At 33.7% G+C, this 10,451-nt stretch overlaps 1 protein-coding gene across 1 annotated transcript; it reads right to left on the reverse strand.

Moving 5' to 3' along the window:
- Nucleotides 1–7,413: 7,413 nt before the first annotated feature.
- Nucleotides 7,414–10,206, reverse strand: LOC115976734 (G-type lectin S-receptor-like serine/threonine-protein kinase SD2-5). Its single transcript, XM_031098196.1, has one exon. The coding sequence runs from the start codon at nucleotides 10,120–10,122 to the stop codon at nucleotides 7,750–7,752; it is 2,373 nt and encodes a 790-aa protein (XP_030954056.1). The 5' UTR covers nucleotides 10,123–10,206; the 3' UTR covers nucleotides 7,414–7,749.
- Between the last annotated feature and the right edge of the window lie 245 nt (nucleotides 10,207–10,451).

The following is a 10,451-nucleotide window of genomic DNA, read 5'->3' on the forward strand; positions in this document are numbered from 1 at the left end:
GTATACACAATCTGAAATCATAGACTTCTGCATTGAAGTTCTCATCTAAGAGGATGTTATGGGGTTTTATATCCATGTGGATTATTTTTTGTTTGCAATCCTTATGTAAATAAGCTAGCTATGCTATGTTAAAGTTTTTAGATATAATATAGCTAGATAGATATAGATATTATTATTATTATTAATATTATAACTATTAGTATTATTATTATTTATTTTTTCTCTTTCTTAATCAAATAAAATTGTATTTTGACATAATTTGTGAAGCTAGCTTAAAAAAATAATAATAATAATAACAAAACACCATTTCAATTTTCAACCTAATATTAGTTTTTGGGGATAGTGACAAAGCCATGATTTTAGCTCAAAGAAAGCGAGATTAAAATGTAAGATTAAATTTTTTTTTCTTTGAGAAACGAAAATAAAATTAATCTAAAAATATATTGGTCAATATTAATAGTAAAATAAATAAATAATTATATGCTAATATAATTTTCATACACAATATCTTATAAATGTAAAATCAATATATATTGGCTCCACTATTGGATTGGAGCATATGTCCATCTTGAAATACTTACCATATTAAGAATACATTTAATCAAGAAAAAAATTTACATATATGAGATATGGGGTTCGAATCTTACTTATACTAAAAACCAATTGGTGTATTGGCCTAATGAAAAATACCAATCATCTTAGAGTGAGTAATATAAAGTAAAATTCTATTGTATATATTTTTGTTTTTTTTTAAAAAAAATCTACATATATTCATTAAAAATTAGTACCAAAAAATACCGCATAATCAATAATAAATGTCAAATCAGGGCAAGCTTAATAAGTTCCATAATATAAAAAGCCTCCAAAATCTGTGTGCTACAACAAAGTGCTGTGTCAACTACCATTTAGGAGAGAAACTTGACCAAAGTGAACTGAAATGAACTAAATTGCACCAAAGTGGACCAATAGATTGAATGGACTGAAATGCATTGAAGTAGGCCGGAGTAGACTTTTTTTTTTTTTTCCTTTTTTTCCTTTTTTTTTGAGAAACAATCGGAGTAGATTAAATGGATTACATTAGCACATTTCAAACCTCTTGCCTTTCACGGAGACAAGGCTGCCTATAAACAAAAGTGAAGAGATGGAACATAAATAATAAATTGTACTTTCTACATGGATTACATTTTTTGTTACTTCTAAGACCTGAAGTTGGATAGCCGAGCAACACAACAGAAGCCCCCACAGCATAGCCCTCCCTTGCTTCTACCACAAATTCCATAAACCTCCATTTGTGAGTCTAGTTTTTCCCTTCCCTTCTTGCTCTTAGTTTTCATAAGAAATCAAATGGATGGTTTTACCTCTCGGACAATTTTTTTGAGCTGGAACTAAATTTAGAGGAATTGCCTAATGGCCCTAAACCTCTAATGTTCCATTGGAGGCCCATTTGGGCCAGCCCTCCAAAAGCCCCATAATGTCAGTTTGCTCGAGAAACACCCATTGGGCTTTTATTCTTCTTTCGCAATGCTTTTGTGTACTAGTATGCTCGGCATATTCTCGCCTTGCGTTGAGTCAAACTGGTTAATTGGGCCTATGGTAACTAGAGGTGAGTATGGGCAAGTATCAGGTGGGTTGTTTTCATTGAGTGGGCTTTATCTTATTAGGCTCAGAATGGCAAAATTATACAGCCATATAGGTGGGTCCAGTCCTTCTAAAGGGATCGTATGCAATCCCTGGTCCATGGGCTTGATAGAATCACATTTTTAAAAAACTTGTTTTCTAAGGGGGGGGGGGTAAATTTTCTATTGCTTTTAAGGTTTTATTTTTTTTTTAATGAGTTTCAACTTATGATGTCTACTTCTATTATTTTAAGGTAGGATTTGAAACTTTTAGATAAATCAATGAAATATGTATATATATATTATGTGTTATTGAAACTAAATGGTGTACTATATTTATATGAACTACTTACATTTGGTTTAAAAAAAAAAAAAAACTACTTACATTTGAGACTCTTTCAATATTTTTTTGTGTTTAGAATGTTTGAGACTCCTTTATTTTTTTCTTTCTGATCTGTTTGAAAATAGGGTTAATTTAGCTTAGTTTTTGTGCTTAACAAAAAAATAAAACGATTAATTTTTTTTTTTTTTTTTTTGCATAAAAAAAAACCTATGATTTGATGATAGTAATATTCCTTTAATTTTATCTTCTGAGGATATTTTTCCTTTTATTCCTCAGCCTTGATTTTAAATCATTTTTATTTATTCATTTATTTTTACTAACTTTCCAGCCATGCATCCCACACCTTTATATTCATCTCAAGTGGTAAAATATTTAAATTACTACAGAAGTTTTTTTTTTTTTTTTTTTTTTTTCAAATAAAAAAAAAAAAAAAAAAAAAAATCAAGAATAGACTAGGTTAAGCACAAGCCACAAGGTACGAATTTATCAATGTCTTTTTCCCGTCCTTTAATTGGACTGGAAATAGGATATAGAAATCATCAAAACATCCTTGAAAAACGGCATGAAAATGTTCATTGGAATTGTGTTAGAACTTAGAAACTTGATAAATATTTGACTAAAATACAAATTACATCCATTAAGTTTTGGATAATTTTTATTTTGACCCATCTCATTTTAAAAAAAGATAAAGAAATCAAGATAAACTAGGCTTAACAATAGAGTCATCCCACCTACTCCAAAAAAAAAAAAAAAAAAAAAAAAAAAAAAAAAAAAAAAAAAAAAAAAAACAACAACAACAACAACAATGGAGTCATCCCACGTCAAAAAGATAAACAAATCATAAAAATATATCCCTAAAAAATGACATGAAAATGTTCAATGAAATTGTATTAGGATCTTGATAAATATTTCACTAAAATGAATTTTACATTATTTAAGTTTGGGATAATTTTTATTTTTGATCCCTACCGTTTCAAAATTTGGATTTTGTTCTCTAAAGTTTTATGGAGTCTTGAATTTTGTTTCCTTCTGTCCATGCTTGTTAATGATGTGACTATTAATTGGCAACTACACTTAAAACAACATAGCATCGATGTTCAAAAACAGCAGAGACATGGGATGGCATAGCATCGATTAAAAATTTGTTTCCTTCGATTTACATGATTTGGCAATATGTCTACATCGAAGTTGCAATGATTTTCATTATACTAGAGAGAATAGTACTGAGGTAGCTTACAGTACATCAACAGTGGTGGCTCCAGGAATTTTGTTTAGGAGGTTATTAAAAAGTTTTAATAAAAAAAGAACTTAAATATATTGAGTTACTGACAAGAAAAAAAAAAATAAATAATACATGAAGTCTTACAATTTCATTCTACAAGTATTCAAATTTTGAATTATGAGTATTTATTGCCAATGTTGGTATGTATGAGCCTACAATCATTTTATTTTGTTAAGTTTATCTAACATTTTTATTTTTATGCAGTTTTTATTATCTATTTGTTATTGTTTTTATAAAAATATTTTAAACAACCACACTCATTCATACATGAAATTATACACTAGTGTCGACTTAACCAATCAAATGCTTGGACAATCACTAATTTTACGATTTTTTTTTTCTTGAATTTTACTAACTTTATAACAAAAAGTTATTATAACATGATAAAAATACACACACATGTAACAAACCATCTCTATTTCCTAATTATTAAATTATATAAATTTATATTGTACACACAAACATCCACACACATCATAATTCACACAAATAACATTATAACAAAAAGTAATGCACAAATATTAGACATACTCACACACATAATATAAATTTATAAAAAATAGTGACACTTACAATTCACAAATACTTACTTTTTATTATTAGAGTTGGAAATACTTATAATAAAAGTGTGCAAAATTTAAATCAGGTTATGCAAAATTATTTTTAAGAAAAAATTATAGTATTAAACTAACAAAAAAACAATTTATATATATAATTTTTTTTTCTTGAAGTCAAGGGGTTCATTTGAACCCCTGAGAATAGTGTAGCGCCACCCCTGTACATCAAACCCTAATTATGAAACAATAATATATATAACCCCCAAAATTGATCCAAAATGGGCCAAAAAAAATCAAAAACCCTAGTTTTGAGTCTCCGGCTCGAGACTATCGGCCTAGCCTTTGTTCTATGGCCTAAGTCTCACAAATGGTACTATTTAAAACCATAATGCTTCCATGTGGGGGTCGGGTTCAAAGAGGATCAGATACAAAACCATGGCCCACATAGCACATAGCCCAAACATCAATCATACCAGAAAAACGGTGGGCTTCTATGTTACTAGCTAGAGGTTATCTTTAAGGGGCCAATGTTTATTTATTATGATTTAAACCATTATCTTCATAGTATTCGCTACTCACAAATTGAGCGAAACAGAGTTGGATTCTGATTGAATTTGCAAATCTATATATATTCATAACATTGCTTTTGTTTGTTAGTCTTATATTTCCCAACAAGAAATCTGTGCTAAATCTCCACTGGACTAGACTTGATTTTTTGTTTCCCTCTGTTGTGGGGAAATACATAATATTTTAGATTTAACGAATTTGCTTTGCTACTCACAAATTTATTACATATTCATGCCATTGCTTTTGTTTGTTATTCTTCTATTTTCCAATAATAAAAAATATGTGCTAAAAGCCTAAAACTCCACTGGACTAGGCTTGAAATTTTATGTTTCCCTATGTTTTTGACAGATACACGCTATTCTAGATGAGATGGTTTTGGAGGCATAGAAACAAGTTCTGCAGAACTTGTGATGGTTGTTGAACAGATATCAAAGTGCTCTCTCTCCCTCTCCACACGCACTTTTTTGTTTTTTTGCAGGTCTGCTTCTGAAAATGCATAACTATTACTGATGGAAGGTCCGTTTACACTTTACACACAATGCAAGTCAGAAAGTGCCTCCAATACCATCACCCTTGTCTCGAAATCTGCTTGTGGTGGTTGGAGTCAATGGCATGTGGCTTTTATGTGACCATTGCTTTTTGTATCTTGTCTGTTTGACTTGTATTTGTTCGAATGTTTTGGTAGTCGCTATTGGAGAAGAAAAAAACCCACAAGATAATAACAGAAAAATAAGCATTAATTTCTTCAAGAATCTTTTTTTTTCTTTTTTTTGCTGCTTCTACTATTTTTGTTATAAATTGTTGATATTAGATTACACATGATTGAGAATCATTTTAGATAAAATGCACCAACACATTTTGAACTTTCACTTAGTTGCACTGACATTCTCTGCTGTGCAACTTGAGCCTGTTTTTTTTCTTACAACAAAACGAAGGAGGAGGATTTGAATCTAGGTTATCCCATTGGAGGACACTTGGTGGTACCACTGAAGCAAAAGGCTTTTGGCCCCTATAACTTAGGCTGATAGGTACCACTTTATAAAAAATATATTATAATATGATCATATCATCAAAGAAGTTGCCGTTTTATTATTTTGCTGAAGGTAAAATCGAATTCTGACTATTCACAGCAATGTTGTCCTTCAAACCTCCCAAAGATAACCTTTGGATGTGGATTTGGAGATTGTGGAGCTTGTGGATAGGCAAGATAGGTGGAAGAGCATCCATGGTGGGAAGGAGTTGCTGTTATGACAGAAATTTGAGGGATTGGTGGTCGTATGGCAGAAATTTGAGACAGTGGTGGAAACTAATTTGGTTCTCAGTTGCAATTCCTAGACATGCCTTTATCAATTGGTTTGCTATTACGAATAGATTGGCTACCCGAGATATATTACTCAAATGGGGCTACAAAGGTGACTCTCTGCGTTTATTGCAGGCTCCTTATGTGTGAGTCTTCCAAAAGAATCTGGAAAGAAGTTATGAAGAGGTGCTAATTAGGAAGCCTGAGTTTGAGATGGTCCAGACATGTTGAATGGGGTTTGCATGATCTGAAGGGGAAAAGTCTGAAGTTGTGTAAACTAGTATGGGGTTTGTTGTATATCATGTTTTGCATCGAAGTAATGCTAGGATATTTGAGGCCGACTCAAGAATGAGGAAAGTGAAATACAAGCCATTGAGGTCAAGTCTCAATTGGTAACCAAAGTGCCATGTTGTTATTCGAAGATGCCTCTATTTGTACTTGGCAAGTAAACTGAAATCTTGACTGTTTCTGCGGAAATTTTCACTGTGGCATGCCACTTTGTACTTACCACACATAGGATATGTTCTCTCACTTTTGCTGATTGGTATAGCTTTGAGTGTTATCTCAAGAAGCGAGTGCAACACAGGAGCTGTGATCCAAGCTGATGCAAGAAGAGCAGTGATGCTAGCTGCTGCAATTTAACAGGAGCATAGCTAATGTATGATCTGTTAGTGTAGGCCTGTTAGAGCAAGGTTGTTAGTGTGGCAGTCACTGTTAAGTTTTGTTAAGCTCTTTAAGTAGTAGTTACTAAATCAGGTTGTTATAGGTTAGTTAATAGATCTGTAACGTGACGGGCTAATGAGATATACGCCTATACCATTCATAACCAGCCATAAGATCTTGTACTCAAGCCAGAAATGGACATTGATGAATAATAATATAGTTTCTCTCTATTCTTAACTTCTCTAATTATCCTCTTACCTCTAAACTTTGGAGGGCGACTCCTCAAATAAGTCAATTCCTACTCTAATCCGATTTCCTCATCAATACACTTTCACCTAAACACTATCACCACTATTCCATTGAGAAGGTTCATTCCATGTTAGGTGTACCTCTTGGTGCTTGGATGTATTTGTGCAGCTTCAGCTGCGTGCCTTGACTGGCCATTCATCTAAAAATAAATAAAATATGAGAGACTCCGAGAGCATTGGCAGTGATTATTATTTTTGATGGTGTAGTCGCACTACCAATTAGTAAAATCTTACTATCCCCTATCTCAAAAATGCTCTTAGATCTCAAAAAGGCTCTGCTCTGTACAGAGTAGATGAGCCTCAAGCACAGATTAGCATAGAGGCGCTAATGTGCATCAAGCGACCTCTCCCTCTCTCTCTCTGTATCTCTCTCCAGAGAGAGAGAATTAAAAATTTTCCGCTTAATAGGTTGTAACTGACATGCTTCGAGAAAGTTATTTTTGCTGCCTACTGCTTCAGGAGACCAAAAACTATCTTAATAGTTCAAGTTGTGTGGCCTAACATTTTTAAATTTAAAAAGTGGGGTTTTAGGTTTGGGTGAAGATGAGATTCAAACGTAGGATCACTTACTTATGATATATTAACTTTTACAAATTGTCTCAAAAATTTAAATTAATGGAAAATAATCAATTTATCCATTTAATCATTATTCTAATCATAGGAACTTCAATATACAAACTTGATCACATATTTCCAACCATTCTCATGTGATTTAAACAAGAATAATTTACTAGATAGCCGAAAAAAAATAACTATATACAATACGACTCTTAACTTCTCTGCAAACTTACTATGCGTAATAAATACCCACAATGTTAAATAAACATATATGTTACTAACAGAGAAACCAAGCTATTGCCAATAATCATCGACACGAATGACTTAGGCTGAAGTTACCATCAAAATTTACACCAATAATATTAGTTATTAGGTGAAAGAATTTATTAGAAGTACCGAAGTTACCTCATTTGTCAAACAATGAAAGACACTGAAAACTCACCGCAGTCCTGATAGAACTGATGGCAATACTAGGGTAGTAGCGATAACGTGCGCTTCCTGGATATCAACTCTAGCTCTCGTGTTTGGTAAAGGTGGATTCATGAAAAAAATAATCTAAAAAGATTCAACATCCACAACACCTTCCAAGACCTTAACCACCATAGACATGGAAGGCCTCTTTGTAAAATCAAATTGCAAACACCAATTGGCAACCATCATCATATTTACAACATCTTCACCATGTAATTGCATATCTCCACTGTTCTTATCAATTAGATCTGACAGTCGTTCCTCCTTAATCTTTTTCCTAAAAAGATCAAATAGAAGCATTTCTTCTTCTGGTTGAGAGCGATCTAAATTTATCCTTCCACATAATAACTCCAAAAGCACTACTCCAAAGCTATATACATCTACTTTTTCTGTGATTATCGAACTCAGCCATTCAGGAGCCATATAGCCAGGAGTTCCTCTCATGGTTGTTACAACTTGGCTCTGATCTCGATCAACTAGTTTAGACATCCCAAAATCAGAGACTTTTGCATTAAAATTCTCGTCTAAAAGGATGTTATGGGGTTTTATGTCCAAGTGAACTATCTTCTGTCTGCACTCCTCATGTAAATAAGTTAGTCCCCTTGCTGTATCAAGGATGATCTTCTTTCTATGTTGCCAATCAAGCAACATCTCAGGATTTTTGTGAAATACCCATTTGTCTAAAGACCCATTAGACATGTACTCATAAACAAGAAGCCTATGAGATTTCTCAGCACAAAATCCAATCAGTTGTACTAAGTTGAAATGATGAATGCTGCCAATTGTCTCAACTTCAGCTAAAAATGATTTCTTGATTTGACCAAAACCATCAAGACGCTTCACTGCAACTTTTGTGCCATCAATTAGAGTCCCTTCAAAAACTGTACCAAATCCTCCCTCACCGAGCTCTTTACTAAAATTTTCTGTTATTGCTTGCAAATCATCATAAGAATACCTTGTGGGCATTCCTGGTACATGATCTAAATAATACTCCTCTACTTCATTAGCAGTTTCCTTCTTCCAAACTTTAAAAACAAAGAATCCAATTAAAAGAAATAGAACAAATGCTAGGCTGGATCCCAATATCAATCCAAGCCAATGTTTTTGTTGCTGAGGAGAAAGAGGAACATTTTGCACCTTGATATATACTTTAAAGTAAGTTTCTTCTCTTAAATCTCTTTCATCAGCGTACATCAAGGAAAAAATTTGGGATCGCAAATAGCAGCTCCCAACACGGTTGCTCGAATTATAAATAGCAGCTTTGCAGGAACAGACTTTTAAGCAAGACTGTTTGCAGCTCTCTAAACTTATGTGTTGGTAGTCTGGATGTACATCTGGGAGGCCTTCTCGAAAGGGAAAGTATGTGATGTTCTGGAGCTCTATAAGAATGTGATTTTTGTTCGCGTCACAAGACAAGGGAGTAACTAGAGAGCATCCAAGGTTTGGTAGCCTGTCATTGATGGGATGAAAATAGTTTGTACCATTTATGGGTGGCGGACAACTACACTGCTCATCTGTACAAATACCATAATTGCCGCAAACCCCAGGATAACCACAGTAACCAATATCCGGATTGAGAAAATCATCGACTTCATACCAGTTTCCATCATACACTTTCAAGTGTCCGTCAGGCCGAAGTTTCATGTACTTTGCAGTAATGGTTAGGCCAAGGGCTATGCCAGGTGATGGATAATCAATTTCGAAGGTAGCGAAGCTTTGATTCAGAAATTGAGAGTAATTGTATTTCACATTACTAAAAGGATAATAATAATAGATATCAGGAGGATTAGAATTGATATAGAAAAACAAACCTTCACTAGTGATTGAGAATGAAAACATTCCTCCTTCACTAGTGAGTTGCTGACCTCTTAGCAACTTTTGGCCAAGAACCAGCGTGTCCGTTGGGTGATCAAAAGATTGCCAAATTGTTGCATTCTTGTCATCCAACAGCATGAGGTTGCAGGTGTCATCGGTTAAGTTTAGGCCAACCACAGATTTGTTGCTGATGTTTGTTGACCACGCTCTACTTCCATTACCATCTTCTAGCACCAAACCTCCTTCCGAAGTGAACTGCAAAGTCGCATTAAGGCTAACCGGATTCTTTGGGTTAGCAGACCATACTACTTCGGGATAATCCGATACCTTAAAATTGCCCTCTTCGTAATACAGAATAAAATTAGCAAAAAGAGATCTGTTATATGTTCGATTGTAGAAGAAGCCACAACCACAAACATATTGACCATAGTATAGATCGGGTGATACACGGGAAAGTATGATTGTCACAAATGATCCATCATCGAATTTCACAGAATCAGGAGCAGAAAAACTGTTGGTCCACGAAGTAGAAGAGTTTACGGCCAGAAAACCATCAGGCACCGCAGTCACTGAAATGGGAAGAAGGTTTTGAAACGGAAGAAGGTAGATAAGAATAGCAAGGCAAGCCCAGCTTAAAGCCATTGTTTGTAACACACGGTGCAGGTAGAAGAAAAAGAAACAGAAAATGGACAACAAAGGGCGGATGGAGTTACAAGCATAACCAAAGAATCTCTTACGGCAGAAATTTTTTTTAAAAAAAAAATTTGTAAATGTAATGCATGAGAAATTCTAGTTGACTTTTTCAGCTACAAAATCAACGTTTTTGGTCCACAAACAGCTGGAGCTATATTCGCACAAAAAAGAGGTGCTCTTTTACGCGTGCACACGGCCACAGCATTTTTGTGATTAATAATTTTGAATCTCTATCTGTATGAAATGGCGTCAGATCTCGCTATTACATTTTTTTTTTT

Source organism: Quercus lobata, chromosome 2 (genome assembly GCF_001633185.2).
Source record: "Quercus lobata isolate SW786 chromosome 2, ValleyOak3.0 Primary Assembly, whole genome shotgun sequence".
Lineage (NCBI taxonomy): Eukaryota > Viridiplantae > Streptophyta > Magnoliopsida > Fagales > Fagaceae > Quercus > Quercus lobata.

Excerpts from the sequence above, each read along its gene's own strand:
- LOC115976734 (XM_031098196.1), bottom strand. The coding sequence starts at position 10,122 with ATGGCTTTAAGCTGGGCTTGCCTTGCTATTCTTATCTACCTTCTTCCG.